At 37.5% G+C, this 18,069-nt stretch overlaps 2 protein-coding genes across 2 annotated transcripts; both read right to left on the bottom strand.

The window, feature by feature from the left end:
* Positions 1-1,162: 1,162 nt before the first annotated feature.
* Positions 1,163-7,779, bottom strand: LOC144969464 (cystatin-B-like). Its single transcript, XM_078908585.1, has 3 exons — positions 7,569-7,779; positions 5,378-5,479; positions 1,163-1,489 (listed from the first exon to the last, which is right to left on the bottom strand). The coding sequence occupies exons 1-3, from the start codon at positions 7,626-7,628 to the stop codon at positions 1,361-1,363; spliced, it is 291 nt and encodes a 96-aa protein (XP_078764711.1). The 5' UTR covers positions 7,629-7,779; the 3' UTR covers positions 1,163-1,360.
* Positions 7,780-10,566: 2,787 nt separating this feature from the next.
* Positions 10,567-16,210, bottom strand: LOC144969463 (uncharacterized). The gene is made up of 2 exons (XM_078908584.1): positions 15,990-16,210; positions 10,567-12,514 (listed from the first exon to the last, which is right to left on the bottom strand). Exons 1-2 carry the CDS (start codon positions 16,054-16,056, stop codon positions 11,085-11,087), a joined length of 1,497 nt encoding a protein of 498 aa, XP_078764710.1. The 5' UTR covers positions 16,057-16,210; the 3' UTR covers positions 10,567-11,084.
* Positions 16,211-18,069: the final 1,859 nt, after the last annotated feature.

Raw genomic sequence — 18,069 nt, 5'->3', positions numbered from 1 at the left:
GTGACACAGGAAGTTACCTCGTCCTATCTCAATTTGCGGCACTGCACTGCGGCTGACGTCTAGAATTCTTTCAGTCTTCGCTTGGGCTAGACTGTTAAGACACGGCATTTCCTTTTGGGGTTAATCATTATCTATTTGTCGCAATAAATATCAGGTTAAAAATCGGTTTCACGGACCTTCTGCTACCGTTGGACCACTTTCTGTCATAGTGAAATATAAAGAGTAAAATCTTGAGCAACAATCTAATAATTTCTCATGCATTAAAAAAACATATACTACATTTTTGTCCAATGGGCACGATCTATATTCCATTTCCATGTGCTCGAGATCATTGGTCACATTGCAATGTGTGCTCAAAATGATCCTCAAAGTGAAAAGTGTTCACAATTTAAGAAATATCCAGCGCGAAATTGGTCATTTTGCTCAGCATGACTCATGGGTATGTTTATAACTTTCATAAACAAAGCAGCGTGTTTAGAATCATTGAGAAATGTCCAATCGTTGTACAGCAACAAATCATGTGATTGATAACTAGGTTGGACGAAAACATGAATATAGATCGCTCCCATTAATCATGTCTATAAAAAAGACAAAAACATGCCATTCTAGGTCTCTTGAGATCATAAAACAGAATCCAAAATAACCGATTGCCTCATAATCCAAGAATCTGGGTTTTTTTTTCTGGGGTCTGTGGCGCTAAAGGCACCGTTGAAATAATTGTTACTATTTAGTTAATAATATATATTAAAATTGAGCTATATATAGCGCAATATCCACTAAATGTGCTCAAAGCGCTTTACAAGGGGTCCCTGGTCAACAGCAACATTTGACATGTAGGACGGGACATGACGCCTGTTAGGCGATATTACAATTTTTCGGACAAAGACAACGCTGTGAACGACCAGGTACTCATTTTACACCTGAGTTTGGTGAGAGAATGTGAGTAAAGATCCTTTTCCAAGGACTCAACTATGCGCCGAGCGCGAGACTCGAATCAAGGACCTTCCGATCCGAATGCGAGTGTCATACCACTAGACCACATAGCCGCACAGTTAGGGGCACAGGTCTAAGGCAAGATCCAGTTAACTCCGGCAAGAGAGATGATTTGTGTCATTTTATTGTGCGATAATCCCCAAATTAGATAAAGACTTGGACATCAAAGTAGCTTGAATATTATTATTTATTTAAGATATTTGATCAAAGATGACGACGGTGATAATGATGATGATGAAGACGATGATGATGATGATGATGATGATGATGATGATGATGATGATGATAATGATGATGATAACAAATCGATGAGCACATAATTTGATACTCAGTATATATATCTATATTAAAATCTGACATGACCTGATCAATCAAAATATTCAATCGGGTCAGCCTTTTGCTTGTTTAGTTGGAAACCCTGTAGCTCTGGGTTGCCCTCGTTGGGGAGAGGACGGAATATCCGTAGGTGTACGAATTCTCCTTTACTCACGTCAACCTGTGGGCAGAAACATTTTGAAAAAAATGGTTAACAAATCGGTTTAACTCTCTCCTTACCAGCCATTGTAAGGCTTGCCCTCAAAACTTCATACCCAGCTAACACACACACACACACAAATAATTTTTAACCACTTAATTAGTTCTTGAGATACATAATTTCTTTAGCAAAACATGCTCTACAACACACTGTTCATTATCTTTAAATTTTATGATGTACAAGAGTAATTTGAATATGAAAAAAAATGTTGGTTGTATCGTAACGAATGTGACGATTTTCCTATGGAGAAGGTTAATTCAATAACAAATTTAGCAGTAAAAAGACAATTTGGTCACAATTTGAAAAGAGACTACTTGGATGTAATATAGATAGTATGCAGATGACGTCACTCAGGCCTTTGTTATTGGTTTTGCCATCCGCGTTTGTGAGTTGTTCTCACTAAACTGTATTAACCAGACTATAAAAGTTCATGGTTACACAGAGTTTGTGTGTTGGTCCGTTATACTTCCGGATGGCAATGTTGTGAACTCCTTGGCCAAGCGCATTCTATCTATAATATTGTTGAATTGTTGAAAACAAGCCAAGTTTTGTTGGCATTGGTATTGCAGCTTCCTCATACCGCTGCCTCACCTCATACCACTGTCTCACCTCATACCACTGTCTCAGTGTCTTAAGCACGAGAGAATAATAGAAAAGCTATTTTTCCAATGTTTTATTGTTTATCAGTAGGTAAATTCATTTGGCCCCTTTTTCAAGCTTTTTTTTTTCGCTTTTTTCAGAACGAATTGGCTCTTTGGTCCAATCGAGTCTCGCACGCAACCCTGTCAAAGACTGAGAGTAATCCTAGGGAGACAAAAGACCATGGAAGTCGGAGTTTATCCCGGTTTCTGTGTCGTAAAACGTGAATAATGAAAATGTTACTGCTTGAAGCTCAAAGGGAAAAAAATGACGATCAGTCTTGAATTACAATCTTCAATTTATTAGACGAAGACAGATACTGTGGACGTTTCGGGTTTCCCCTTTATCAACAAAAACAGGATGAATGAAAAACAACAGACGAATGAGGTAATGTGATAGTGGCGTGGTTAGATCTAATTGTGATATAATAATAAACTGGTCTCTCTACTTTGGTTTATCTGATTGGGTCACATAAAATGCTGACAACATTATCATCGATGGACGGACGAATCAGCAAAAATAATCAACCTATTCTTGAAATAACTGATAATAAAGAAAAATATAGGTGATGTTGAAGATTTTCGAAAAACTACTTGATAAGACAGAAAACCGGTGTGCGTCATCTGTTGGTGATAACGATAAAAACATATCTGGATGATCATGAGATGGACCCCCCCCCCCCCTGTCCAAAAAACAAAAACAAAAACAAAAACAAAACAAAAACAACAAAACAACAAACAAAAAACCCCCCAAAAAAACAAAAACAAAACAAATAAAAACCTAAAAAACTTGAGATTTTATATTACGGTGCAATAGCCACTAAACGTGCTCAAAGCGCTTTACAAGGGATCCCTGAGCCACAGCAATACGTAACATGTAGAACGAGACATGACGCCTGTTAGTCGATATTGCAATTTTTTTCCCGACAAAAACAACGATGTTAACGGCCAGGCAGGCACTCATTTTATGCCTGAGTACGGTGAAAGGATGTGAGTAAAGAACCTTTTCCAAAAGCTCAACTATGCACAGAGCGAGGGTCGAACCCCGGACCTTCCGATCCGAAAGCGAGTGTCATACCACTAGGCCACATAGCCGATACACAGTACACTTCTATTTCTATCATTTTTGGTTTCACTGGAGTAAATAATATTAAACAAAGAAGGGAGATAACTTCAAACTGTTATGCAGGAAGTTAAATAAAAAGTAGTTGCTCTCCCTTGTCAGTGGACAATTTCATCCCAGGACAGAACACCTTTTTAACAGTTGTGATTGTGTATCAAATTTTTCTAATGGAGTATTCATTTGAATTGTTAGGTTGACGACTTTTGAGAACTTTCAAAGACGTGAATATTAAATTACACAAAATTAGACTTCTACACATACTCGCTCAGTTTATATTTGGGAACCTTCCTTCTTGTTGGTTCACGATCCGGAGGTTCTATTTCATGATTAAAGTTGTTTGCTTATGCATATCTTTTTATGGTAAAACTAAGCCTTAATTAACTGTTTTTACGTTTAGTCTTATATTCAGTAACAGGCTATGATTGCCCAGAACATCTCCTCTATGTCACATAATTTTGCATATTTCGTCGGTTTCATTTAGGTAGATTGTTAAATTCCTTCGCCCAAAATTTTTTGAAAGAAAATATATTCATTGTTGCTCGATCATCGAATCTCTAGACTATGTCGAATGTTTGAAATTGTAAAGAGCAATCAAAATATTCAAGCCGGTAATCAAATTAATATTAAAAAAGTACAGTACCAGCATCTTTGAGGAGACTTCCTACTGCAGGGTGTGTGACAATGAATATACTTACTAAGTACAAATTATTTCATTTTGACTTGCAACATTCTTCGCGTCCTCTAGCAAGTACTTGAAACACATTGCCCTACTTGACGATAGTGAATGTGTAAAATAATAATATGAGCTCAACGATGACGAATACGACTTAAACGTTAAGAAAATACTTGTAGCGATTAGAAGAATTTATTTATTATTAACTAGTCTAGTGGAGAACCCGAAATATTTGTGGAGAAATAAAGGCTGTTACGAATAGACACTCCCTCTATTTTGATATTATACTACTGTATCGTGGAAATAAACATAGATCGAGACGAATCTTTTGAACCGTCAACGATCAAAATCGGTCAGGTATTAAAAGCTGTAGGTGCGGCTCTGTGGTCTAGTGGTATGGCACTCGCTTTCGGATCGGAAGGTCCTGAGTTCGAGCCACATAGCCGCACAAAAAAGACACATTTTAACAGTTTTTGCCAGAGCATCCATCAAAAATCGATCGATTAAAATGACCCTTCTTGTTTCTTTACTTTTGACCAAAATTGGATTCAATGGTCTGATTCCACGTCGCCCAGCAACGGTAGCCATCGTGGTTCTAAACAAAGAAAATCGGTACTTTTTATTCTTCATGCTGGCTAGAACTTTTCATATGTCTAGTGATCAGAATGTGTAAAAGTCAAAACATGATCCGATTCATAATGTTTTCCCCCCCCTCTGGATACGCTTTTATGCCTGTCGGAGAAATATTTCATAAGGGCGTCCGCCATTGTTCCGATAGTTTAGAGCCAGTTACTAAGTTACCATGCGTCATTACGAGGGAAGTGACGTTACGACTGTTGAAGCGTATTTTGGCCATAAATACCCTCCTTCAAATATTGATCAATCACAATGACCCTCATTTTGTCAAAAACTTTCAAAACGGAGTCTTAAAAGAGGAATCAGTTTTGAGTTTTTGACAAGAAGATAGTTATTTTTATCAATCGATATTTGAAGGACGGGATTTCTGGCCAAAATTTTACATATTAATGTGTTGTTTTTTTAAGTGTATAATAGTGTATGGGCATATGTGTATGGGTCAACTAAACATTACTATTACCACATATTATTATTGAAAAAAAAATTATGCCTTTTGCGCCACGATATCATAAGATATCGTCGCCTAGGCATTCCACGAAGGAATATAGATAACTCATCAAACAAGATGTCTGATGTCAACAGGAATCACCCATGTTGTCCAAGTGAGCAAATTGGGGGTCAATAATCTTGCTCAAGGAAAAAAAAACCAAAGTGCCTGAATCGGGGCTCGAACCCGGGTCATCCGGATCACAGTGCAATGCCTTAACCACTCGGCCACTCCGCCCCCCCCCCACATATTATTTTACTTTGGGAATTAATTAAAAAATGATGGATCTCACCTTAATGAAAAAGTTTGTCCCAGCAACAATTTGAGCCTTGTACGTGACTGGTGCAAATTTGGCAAACTTTTTCCCACTCTTTCTCTCGACGTCTGTTCTCACCTGAATTTGAATAATAATATAACCTAGTTTATCAGCATAAAGAAAAGGAGAGTAAACACTTTGTTAGAATCGTCGTGAACGCATTGTACTTGCAGGTCTGACAACCCAATAGGGAATGAGATTAGCGGAAGAGTAGCGTCCCTTGATTGAACGTCACCTTACAGAGAGCACGTCAAAATGGTTTTGCGCATGCGTCTCTCTCGTCCTCGCTTTCGGTTAAGTGTCTCATGCCGCTTTCACCGGAAGCGAGGACGAGAGACGCATGAGCACAACCAACATGATGTTCTCTCTCTAATAACTTTTCAGCCGGTGACGTCCTATCAAGGGACGCTACTCTTCCGCTAATCTCATTCCCTATACAATTATGTGCTTGATTGTAATTGATAATGTTTGCGTTGAGATAGGAGATCTACGTCCATTGCAACAAATATCATTTTAGGTTATCAGACGGACGAATGAATGAATTGAAAAGAAATAAAGGATTTAATGAAAGAAAAAATTTCTAAGAATATAATTATGAGAATGAAAGAAACATACATAATAATTAAATTAAAATAAAATTGAGCTTTATATAGCGCAATATCCACTAAATGTGCTCAAAGCGCTTTACAAGGGATCCCTGTTCAACAGAAACTTTTAACACGTAGGACGCGACATGCCGCCTGTTAGGCGACATAACATTTTTCGGACAAAGACAATGCTGTTAACGGCCAGGTACTCATTTTACATTGAGAGAAGGTGAGTAAAGAGCCTTTTTCAAGGACTCAACTATGCGCCGAGCGCGAAGCTCGAACCCAGGACCTTCCGATCCGAAAAGCGAATGTCATACCATAAGACCACATTGCCACATAAAATAAAAGGGAAGGGTGGACTTCATACTTCAAAGGTACCGAATGTACATTAGGGCGCTGCACAACGGCTGACGTCTTCTCTTGGAATTGACCCTAAAAAGACAAATAACCCATTGGGGATGATTAAGGGGAGGGGGGGGGGGGGGGGGGATGGCGCGTTCTGAGAGCCATTTTCCATAGTCATCGAATTATTCTTTTTTTTTAACTTGATATTCGTGCTCAGTATGTTCAAATTAGAGAAAAAATTTCCAGAATTTTGATTTTCTAAATATGGTTGCCATGGAAACGCCGCCATCCTGGGATTTCATTTATCTATTTAAAAGACATCTAAAATCTTTAATAAGAAAAAAAAGTACTCAAGCAGTTATTACTATTTTAATCTTTGATAGATTTCCCAAAATGAAAAAAAAATCCCCCAAAACCGTGAGCTTTTATACAGAGCAATATCCGTTGTTTTACTGAATCATTGCATACGTAGGTCAAACTTCGACATATGCAAAGCGCTAATGATATTCTTCTTCTTCAAGTACCAAGTCTGTGCCAGACATCGATGATCACGGTACGCCATTCATCTCTCTGATCAGATAACCTCAGAAGACTAATATTACTCTTCTTTTTCTTTGTCATCCAGCTGTTCAAACTATTCAAATATGTTTCTTGGTCTACCTTTACTCTTTTTACCTTCTATCTTTCCTGTGAGAGCAAGATGCTATTGATATATTTTCGAAAAACAAAACTCTGCCACCAGTCAGGTAATAATTTTACACCCGAGTAAGGTGACAAAATGTGAGTAAAGAGTCTATTTCAAGGACTAAACTTTGCGCCGTACTCAGCATCGCTGTTACTGCTCTCCAATAATTGGCCTGCAATCATAATCAGATAAGCTTTATTTACTATTGAAAAGAAATTGAATTTCCATTTTCGGGACTAATTTATTTAGGGGGGTAGCGTGGCTCAGCGGTACGGTCTTCGCTTCGTACCCGAAAGGTACCGAGTTCGATTACCCGCTGCGCTGTGTGGCCTTGAGTAAGTCACCTCGCCCTAGCTCAAGTTGCGGCGCTGCACTGCGGCTCACGCCTGGGTTATTCCAGTCCTCCCTTGGAATAGACCCTAGAGACAAATTTCCCCTATGTGATGAATAAAGGGAATTTTATTTATTTTTTTGATTTATTTAATTTATTTTTTATTTGATTTATTTATTTATTATTTTTATTTTTTTATTTTTATGATAAACCTACCTCTTCAACCAAATCCTCAATTTCATCATCAGCATCTGTTATTTCTCCTAGTTTATTCATATTGAAAGAATCAAGCAGCAAGTACCTAAATGTCTTAGCAGGCAAATTATATACACAGTAGAATACTTTCAAATAGTGTTGCTCTCAGTGAAAATGATTAGAAAAAGAAACAACCAGCTACACACTATGAGATCATCATCGTCTTCTTCATCACCACTTAAGATTTGTTGTATTGGTGTGCTCGGTTACTCTTTCGATTTCAGAGCACTTGAATATATTTCCTGGTTGTCATAATAGCTACTTACGGTCATACTCTTTGTATAGTGAGTAGTTAGTTTGACATATCGGTGGGTTTATATAGGAATTGATGTAAAAAAATGGTACGACCAGCATTCCCTCTTTTATCAACAAGGGACGAACCCCCGCCCCCCCCAAAAAAAAAAAAAAAAAAATATTAAAAAAAAAAATAAAAAAATAAATAAATAAAAAAAATAAAAACAAAAAAACAACAACAAAAAAAAAACAACAAAAAAAAAAAAACAAAACAAAACAAAACAACAAAACAAACTAGCTCAAAGCGCTTCACAATGGGTCCCTGACAATGCTATCCATTGCTTTGGTCCCTGACCAACAGCAACACTTAACATGTAGGACGTGACATGACGCCTGTTAGGCAATATTATTACATTTTTTTCGGACAGAGACAACGCTGTAAACAGCCAGGTACTCATTTTACACCTGATAATGCGAGTAAAGAGTACTTTTCCAAGGACTCAACTCTGCGCCGAGCGAGTGTCATACTACATGACCACAGTTGTAATAAACTACAAGCTATATTTCACTTTCCACTATTTATTGTTCAAAACCAAAATAAGCCCTATGTACTTAATTAGAAATCTCGCCAGTCTTGGGAGCAAACAGGGGCAAAAAGTGGTATCCAACATAAAGAGATATGCATGTGTATGTATAGATAGAATGCGCTTGGCCAAGGAGTTCACAACATTGCCATCCGGAAGTATAACGGACCAACACACAAACTCTGTGTAACCATGAACTTTTATAGTCTGGTTAATATAGTTTAGTGAGAACAACTCACAAACGCGGATGGCAAAAACAATAACAAAGGCCTGAGTGACGTCATCTGCATACTATCTATATATTATTTATGTACAGTGTGTATAGATAGTATGCAGCTGACGTCACTCAGGCCTTTGTTATTGTTTTTGCCATCCGCGTTTGTGAGTTGTTCTCACTAAACTGTATTAACCAGACTATAAAAGTTCATGGTTACACAGAGTTTGTGTGTTGGTCCGTTATACTTCCGGATGGCAATGTTGTGAACTCCTTGGCCAAGCGCATTCTATCTATATATTATTTATGTACAGTGTGTATATGGATGTGTGTGTGTGTGTGTGTGTGTGTGTGAGTGTGTAATTGGATGCGTGTGAGCTTTTGTTCGTATGTCCGAATCTGCAGTATGTAATGCTTTTTTTTTTTTTACTGATGGTCAATGTGAAGCGCTTCGAAGCTTCGGCATAAGCGCTATATAAATGTACATTTATTATTATTATTATTATTATTATTATTATTATTATTATTATTATTATTATTATTATTATTATTATATTTGCTATAACAGTCTATGAGAATAAGAGTTGTGGCGAGAACTGCTGGTTCTCAAGCTGGTAAATTGAGGAATATCTTAAGGCCAACGTTTTCATATTTAAATACATATACCGTTTGCCCAAAAAAGGGCTATTTTAAAAAACATGTTATATAATATTGTTCGCCCGGAAAATGGGTCAATTCTTTTAAAACGTGTAATACTAATACCGTCTGCCCGAAAAATAGGGCTATTCTTTTTAATGCGTCAAGCCGGTTGCTCGATAAATTGGGCGTTTACTTTTATTTTTTGAACGCTTAATAAAATCTACAATTTGCCCCAAGAATAAGACTATTTTTCAAATTGCATAATATTGTTTGCTCGAATAATAGGGCAATTCTCTAAAAATTCTTAGTCTTAGTATCGTTTGTCCGAAACGGGTTTGTTTTGTGTATTCTCAAGAAGATATTTTGAGCTCTAAACTTTCCGCATCATGCATGTTAATGTTCATTTCGTTAAAACAAGCTGTTATATTGTTTTTTTGTTCCATATTTTTCACAGTCTACTTCTGCCGCGAGGTTATTTATTAATCTCAAAATAAATTATTGGACATGATTTAAAAAAAAAAAAAACAAAGAGTACTTTGCTTGTGTCCATGGTCGTGTCTATAATATTTAAACAAACAAATAGATAACTATGAACATTTATATAGCGCATTTCCACGATTTACCATGCTCAATGCGCTTCACAGTGTTTCATTTATTTCGCCAGCAGGCCACAGAAACCATATTTCCGCCTGCTAGGCGTACGGACACTCTTACAATAATATATCATTGCTTTTCGCCGGATATACTTGAGCGAGTCAAGCTGGATGTAAAGTGTCACTCGTCCAGCTGCTGATCACATTTAACATTGCTTGATTTGTATGACAAAACGAGATACTCCACCGAGGAGCCACCGATACACAGTACATATTTATTACACGCGTTATAGCGAATATGGGTGTAAAATGGTATGAGAAATCAGACAATTTAATAGCATGACATTTTCTTTCACAGCACAATTATTCAAATACAACAAAACATCTTTCTCAAAATAATTAGATTTAACAAAGCTGAATAACTTTAAATTTGAATGTATAATCTGTAATTTTCTAAATCCTGTCTTGCAACAATATAAAAAATAAAGATAAATTAAATAACCCTCCCCCCCCCCCCACCATTCAAAAAACAAACCAAAACAAATTTTTTTAAATCAACAAAACAAAACAAAACAAAAAAAATCCCCAAAAAAAAACAAACAAACAAGAAAAACGAATAATAAAAACACCCCTAATTTTGAAGGGTTTTATATATTTTTATTTTTCATAATATGTTCAAACAATTTTGATAAAAAGCCACACAAAAGTAACAGTCAAATTTCTGAATGTGCCAAATATACATTACAAAGTGTCCCGAGCCGACAGCAAAACGAAGATTGAGGTTTTATACAGCGCAATGTCCACTAAATGTGATCAAAACTCAATAGCCAACAGCAACACCTGATAATATGTAGGACAAAGCCAACGCTGTTAACGGCCAGGTTCTCATTTTACACCCAAGTACGATGAGGGAATGTGAGTAAAGAGCCTTTTCCAAAGACTCAACAATGCGCCGAGCGCGTGGCTCGAACCCAGGACCTTAATCAACGTTATGCATTTTTGTACAGAAATATGAATAATCATTTTTTTATTTGGAGCGCTTGGCTTGTAGTTGGTTTGTTTACAAATAACTTCTCCACCGGTGACGTCTAATCAAGGGACGCTACTCTTCCGCTAATCTCCTTCCCTATAGGGCAGTATAAGTGCTAAACAAAGCCGTGGATTTCAGTCGTCATCAGAATCACTTTCACAAATGTTTTCTTCATCGTCACCGTCACTGAGTTCTTTTCGTCGTCTTTTCATTGCCCTGAAGAGGATAAGCCAACAGGTGGAACATATGCAACTGATACTCAACGAACCGCCGATGATAATGCCGAGATAAATGATCGACATTTGCTGGCCGGTGGTCAGATCCACTTCCGATTCGAGATCCTCTTGACTCTGTGATGCGTTTGATGCAGCAGCTACGGCTGGAGCCCCTCCGGGTGCGATCATGAATCTTGGTATTGTTGATGTTACGGATGATGTGGCTGTTGTGGAAACTGGTGGTGTTGTTGAACTTGTTGATAGTGTTGCTATGTTGCTCGTTGTGGTTGGCGTTTGTGTTGTAGTTGATTGAATTGTTGTCGACGACGTTGTGAAGGTTGTCGTCGTAGCTGTCGTCGGTGCTACTGTTGTAGTTGTTGTGGTGTGTTCCTGTGTAGTGGTTGTCGTTGGTGCAACCGTTGTCGTTGTGGGTTCTAGTGCAGTAGTTGTTGTTGGTGCCACTGTAATAGTTGTCGTTGTGGGTTCTGGTATAGTAGTTGTCGTTGGTGCCACTGTAGTAGTTGTCGTTGTGGGTTCTGGTGTAGTAGTTGTCGTTGTGGGTTCTGGTGTAGTAGTTGTCGTTGGTGCCACTGAAGTAGTTGTCGTTGGTGCCACTGTAGTAGTTGTCGTTGTGGGTTCTGGTGTAGTAGTTGTCGTTGTGGGTTCTGGTGTAGTAGTTGTCGTTGGTGCCACTGTAGTAGTTGTCGTTGTGGGTTCTGGTGTAGTAGTTGTCGTTGTGGGTTCTGGTGTAGTAGTTGTCGTTGTGGGTTCTGGTGTAGTAGTTGTCGTTGGTGCCACTGTAGTAGTTGTCGTGGGTTCTGGTGTAGTAGTTGTCGTTGTGGGTTCTGGTGTAGTAGTTGTCGTTGGTGCCACTGTAGTAGTTGTCGTGGGTTCTGGTGTAGTAGTTGTCGTTGGTGGGTTCTGGTGTTGTAGTGGTAGTTGTGGTTGTGGTGGTGGTTGGTGAAACCATGCATACAAAATAATAATTCTTTGTACACAAATTGTCAGCTAGTTTATGCTCGCTCATAGTTGTGAAAAATATCGTTTTAACAATGCGATGACAACAAGTACCAGAACAGCTGTCATTTGGCTCGCCTGAAAACCAAGATCCTGAACTGATCTCCTCGCCTCCAGTAAAATAGTACTTGCTTCCCGATTTTGTTATGCTTACCCAGATTTGTTTGTTGTTATAGGCACCGGAAAGGAGAAGGTAATCGATCAGATCTTGGTATTCAGCGCTGTCAGTGAAGGTCGCTATGGCGCCGTTTTGAGCAAGGCAGTCACTTGTGGCAGTACTATAACTACCGGTATAGTCAGATATGACATAGCTAACTCCTCCAGATGTTGTGATGCTATCAAATCCTGCCATAACTCCACCACCCCATGGATTCCATGTACCTGAAATTGAATAAAATCATCAATCGTAACAATCTTTAAACTAACTAAATAATAATAATAAATAAATTGAGCTCTTATATAGCGCAATATCCACTAAATGTGCTCAAAGCGCTTTACAAGGGGTGCCTGGTCAACAGCAACATTTAACATGTAGAGCGAGACATGACCCTTGTTAGGCGATATTACATTTTTTCGGACAAAGACAACGCTGTTAACGGCCAGGTACTCATTTTACACCTGAGTGTGGTGAGAGAATGTGAGTAAAGAGCCTTTTCCGAGGACTCAACTATGCACCGAGCGAGGTTTGGACCCAGGACCTTCCGATCCTAAAGCCACTAGACCACATAGCCGCACTAAAAAACTAAGTTACAAGGATTTCAAAAAAAAGTTGACAAACTTGGCATTTTAAAACAAATTATTATAGACCATACTCGCACTTGACAATAGGGAATGAGATTAGCGGAAGAGTAGCGTCCCTTGATTGGACGGTCACCTTACAGAGAGAACGTCAATTTGGTTGTGAAGTTTCTCAAGCCGCTTTCACCGTAAGCGAGGACGAGAGGCGCATGCGCACAACCAACATGATGTTCTCTCTCTAATAACTTTTCCGCCGGTGACGTCACAGACTATGGGTGACAACCAATCAAGGGACGCTACTCTTCCGCTAATCTCATTCCCTTATTCCGCCACTGCAAACACAAATTCTAAAGTAATAAAGCACAGTGGATGGTCTCCCCTATGCAATCTCGGAAACCTTTCAATTCTATCTATCCTTGAGAGTGAGTCGAAACGCCTATGATTGATTTAAATTATGTCAAAATGTGAAGCACTCCGTTAATTTGGTATTTTTCAGACTGAAATAAAGAAAACAAGATTTTATCAAAATTAAGAAAGTTGATTTGTATGTGTAGGTGTTTGTGTGTGTGTGTGTGTGTGTGTGTGTGTGTGTGTGTGTGTGTGTGTGTGGGTGTATTGAGAAGCAAATCCAATTCTTTCTCACGAAAGCATTTATATTTACTAAAAATTTTAAATGTATGCTTAAAGTTGACATTTTTAGCATCATGTTCACTTCGACTTAATATACAGTTATTGACCTTTTATTGGATTTTCGGACTGAGGGACGAGCCCGACCTTGAGAGGTCAATATTATTGATCAAGAACTCTATCATAACATCCCAGTTGTATAATTTCCCATAAAATCATCGTTAAAGTAGTAATTATGAAAATAACAGAAGAGGTGATATCATTTTAAAGAAAGTCGAGATAAGAACTACATTTTAGTTTAATTTAGAATGCCAACAAAAAGAAAAGAAAAAAAAACAACCCCCCCGCAAAAAACAAACAAACAAACAAAAAAAACCAACAAAAAAAACACCAAAAAAAACCCAAAAAAAACAAAACAAAAACAAAACAAAACCCAACTGACAAGCAAAAAAAAAAAAACAACAAAAAAAATGACCCCATCCCCCGAACAAAACAACCAAAAACACCACACTATTGCGTTTAAATCCACTTTGTTTTTATGATTTAAGTGACGTAATTCAAAAACAAGCTCAGTTCGTTGCGAGGTAAGTACGTACCTTTAACCGTTAACAACACAGTCGGAAAAATATATAATATTATAATGTCAGGTCTCGTCTAATATGTTACGTGTTGCTAATGGCTAGGGACGCTTTGTAAAGCGCATTGAGCACGTAAAATGGATGTTGCTCTATATAAAAGCTCACGTGGCTTTTTGTTTGTTTGTTTAAAAAAAATAGATTTCACATTTCTTTATTAGTGTTGGACCTGTGTAGCACGCCAGAATGACTCTATCGCGGCCGCGAGACTAACTCTTGAGTGTGCTCCGCGTACGCCAATTTAACTCTAGAGTCTTTTTTTGGTAGAGTCCTTCTCGCATGGTACATCGGCTAGTGACTCAAACACAAATACATACAAATATACAAGTGGTTCTCTTCCATCGTGCCAAGACGTATCAAACATTTTTCTGCCGTCTGTCTGTTTTTTTAGTGATGTTTTATTGTTGTTATAATAATAATAATAATAATAATAATAATAATAATAATAATAATAATAATAATAATAATAATAATAATAATAATAATAATAATAATAATATAATAATAATAAATAATAATAATAATAATAATAATAATTACTTTATTACATCCCAAAAGGAAAATTTTTGTACAAACGTGTTATAATTTACACAATAAGATAAAAATACAATGGAAATAGGATGTATATATAAAAATATATATTGACTGAAGAAGGGTTTTGAGCCCGAAAGATTCGTGTTTTGATATTGTGTTCTTTTTTAGAGCTGTTATATTCCTTAGTGTAGAACAAACAAGTTCTGCTATATTTTGGTTTGAAATCCAGTAATATATCATTTCTTAAATAATTTCATTTTTATCTTTTGGAAAATATAAACAAAACTAAAGGATTTATTCAGTTTATATTGTTATTTGTCTTGTAACACTGAAATAGATCTCCTAGAAATCTGTAGTTGAGACTAGCTTGATGAAGGATGTTAACTCCCTCAACCCTAACACCGACTATTCGTAGTTTACTGTTACTATTACCCCATGCCTATTTATTACATTTTTCTGAGACAAATTATAGGCGTAGTATCAAAGCTAATGTTTTTAGTTTTTGCATAGTCGAATAAAACTATCTATGTCCATGTCCATTTTAATACATTTTTTTTTTCAAATTTTGAAGAGTAGCAAAAGTCTCTAGGATTGAGTGAGTTAAACCTTGCATATGGCATTTTCTTAAGCATATGGATGATGCTAGTCCCTGGACTTTAAAATATTCTTAAACCTTTCGACTGTCTTATAATATAGAGAATGAGATTAGCGGAGGAGTAGCGTCCCTTGATTAGAAGTCACGAGTTATTAGAGAGAGAACGTCATGTTGGTTGTGAGGCATGAGACACTTCACCGAAAGCGAGGACGAGAGAAACACATGCGTAAAACCATTTTGACGTTCTCTCTGTAAGGTGACGTCCAATCAAGGGACGCTACTCTTCCGCTAATCTCATTCCCTATATAATGGCTCCAAAACACGGTCCAGTACTCAGGAATAGGTTTGATAAAAGATTTAAACAACAAAATAAACTCCGTATTCCGATGATAAAATGAACAAGCTATCAAAAATTAGACAAATTATGATAAGAAGGTCAATAAACATTAGACAGGGGTATAGATAGTATACGATTGGCTAAGAAGCTCAAAACATTGCCATCCGGAGGTATAACGGACCAACAGACAAAACTATGTGTAACCATGAACTTTTATAGTCTGGTTAATACAGTAGGTTGAGAATCACTCACAAACGCGGATGGCAAAATACAATAACAAAGGCTTGAGTGACGTCATCTTCGTTCTATCTATAAGAAAGTCAAAACATTTAGATATTCCTATACAATAAACAAATTGGCATTTGTAATAAGAGATATCAAAGTTCTTACTGATGACACATAATAACAATAGGGGTAGAATTATTTGATGTCGGGAAAAATTAGAACACATTGTCATTATTCCGTGAAATGAGTTCACTAATTAAAATCACTGATTGCATGAGTTTTTCAAATGTTTCCTAAGAAATACAGTCAGATCAGAGAATGACACATTAAAAAAGGAACGAGTGTCCAAGTTATATTGGTTGATCGCGTGAAGTTAAACGTGTAAATCCATGCGATTCATAGAGGTTAAATAATCTACCGAACGTCCCAAACACACCTAAAACTAGCATTGGACATTTCTTGACAAACGTGCGAATATTCCATCGCGTTCGAATAATATTTCAGTTGGTAAACCCAAACGAACATTCGAACGGTGAGATCGTTATGCAGAAATATTTTGGCAGAATAGAATCAGACACTCAGCATTTTGGGCAGACAAGGAGAAGATAGGAAGTGATGGCACAGGACAGAAAAAAAGAAAAGGACCTTCAACGATGACCTATACCCCCTGTAGGGGTAAAAGTCCAAAGTAAGTAATTAATAGCGGTTAACAATTGATATTTTGTTTTAAAATTGTGTCCCAACCTGAACTTATTTCTATCATTTTAGACTCGTTTGGAAAATAAACTCTATTATAAATAGTTCCAATAAAAAAAATAATTGAGCTTTATATAGCGCAATATCCACTAAATGTGCCCAAGGGATCCCTGGTCAACAGCAACATTTAACTTGTAGGACGGGACATGCCGCCTATTAGGCGATATTACAATTTTTCGGACAAAGACAACGTTGTTAACGGCCAGGTACTCATTGTACACCTGAGTACGGTGAGAGAATGTGAGTAAAGAGCCTTTTCCGAGGACTCAACTATGCGCAGAGCGCGAGGCTCGAACCCGGGACTTTCCGATCTGAAAGCGAATGTCATACCACAAGACAACATAGCCGCACAATAGTTGCCAATAATATTCTGTCTCTTACTCCTTGCAATCTCTTGGCATCGTATTCCTGTCTTGGTTGCGTTTGAAGCGTTTGCTTTCCACAATTATTTGCCGAATATTTTTGGTAGTCGTATTCAAAAAAATCCGAACGCGTTCGTTTGAGGTATTGTTCGAGATTAACTCGCAAACCGCAAAGGAATAACACGAATAGAGCTTACAAAACAATTCATAGGTAGGCGACTGTATTAGCATAGGGGTATTACATATTTTGTGGAATTCGTTTCCGGCAGGATCAAATAGATTTTGACCCTTTACTTGCGAAATTCTAGTTTACATTTCCTCCTAAAGTTTTCACCAAAAGAAAAGTAACAGCGGAGGTTCAGATCAATATAATTGTTTGCTGAATAATGACTGTCCGAGCAGTCCGAATCCGAATCAGTTGAGGTTACAAGACAAGGGGCGTGGATATATTCTCTCCACTACGAATTAATTGCTTGCACTTTAGGGATACAAATGTAAGTTTTTACATTGAGCAATGTTCGCTTAATGTTCCCAATGCGTTTATAAACAAATCGGCAACAATCAAATTGTAAGTCAAGACATGGCGCTTGTATGGCGTAAAACTATTTTTTTTCATAAAGAAACAACCAGTCCCATGACATCTGGGTACCTACTCAATTTACACTTGAATACGCGCACTCCGAGAAACAAATTGAAAACAAAAAAATTGGTTACAAAACTTTTACCTCAATTATCGATCGATTACGATGACTTCGGACAAAAACAACGCTGTTAACGGCCAGGTACTCATTTTACACCGGTGAGAGAATGTGAGTAAAGAGCCTTTTCTAAAGACTAAACTATGCGCCCAGCGCAAGGCTCGAACCCAGGACATTCCGATCCGAAAGCGAGTTTCATACCACTAGACCACATAGCCGCACATTGCTTGTCAATCGGGTGTAATGTACATCCCTGGGTGGATGTACATTTTAAAAAGGGTGTCCCACTTTAATAGGCTGGACTATGGCTGTACAACATACTGGCATAATACAATATAATCACTCTTTAAGTAGCAGCTTCATATAATATGTAATGGATACACACCATGAGTGGATCTTAATATCATAATATTTGTTACACCAAGACGT

Source organism: Berghia stephanieae, chromosome 3 (genome assembly GCF_034508935.2).
Source record: "Berghia stephanieae isolate SIO BIC M18660-M18661 chromosome 3, UCSD_Bste_1.3, whole genome shotgun sequence".
NCBI classification, from domain to species: domain Eukaryota; kingdom Metazoa; phylum Mollusca; class Gastropoda; order Nudibranchia; family Aeolidiidae; genus Berghia; species Berghia stephanieae.
This window is presented reverse-complemented; position numbering and strand designations above follow the sequence as displayed.

Bases quoted from the DNA above. Each gene is read 5' to 3' on its own strand.
- LOC144969464 (XM_078908585.1), bottom strand. From the start codon at position 7,628: ATGAATAAACTAGGAGAAATAACAGATGCTGATGATGAAATTGAGGAT. The intron at 5,480-7,568 runs GTAGGTTTATCA...ATTCAAATTCAG, and splicing joins TTGAGGATTTGGTTGAAGAG to GTGAGAACAGACGTCGAGAG. The intron at 1,490-5,377 runs GTGAGATCCATC...TTCTGCCCACAG, and splicing joins GGACAAACTTTTTCATTAAG to GTTGACGTGAGTAAAGGAGA.
- LOC144969463 (XM_078908584.1), bottom strand. From the start codon at position 16,056: ATGACAATGTGTTCTAATTTTTCCCGACATCAAATAATTCTACCCCTA. The intron at 12,515-15,989 runs GTAAGAACTTTG...ATTCAATTTCAG, and splicing joins ATTGTTATTATGTGTCATCA to GTACATGGAATCCATGGGGT.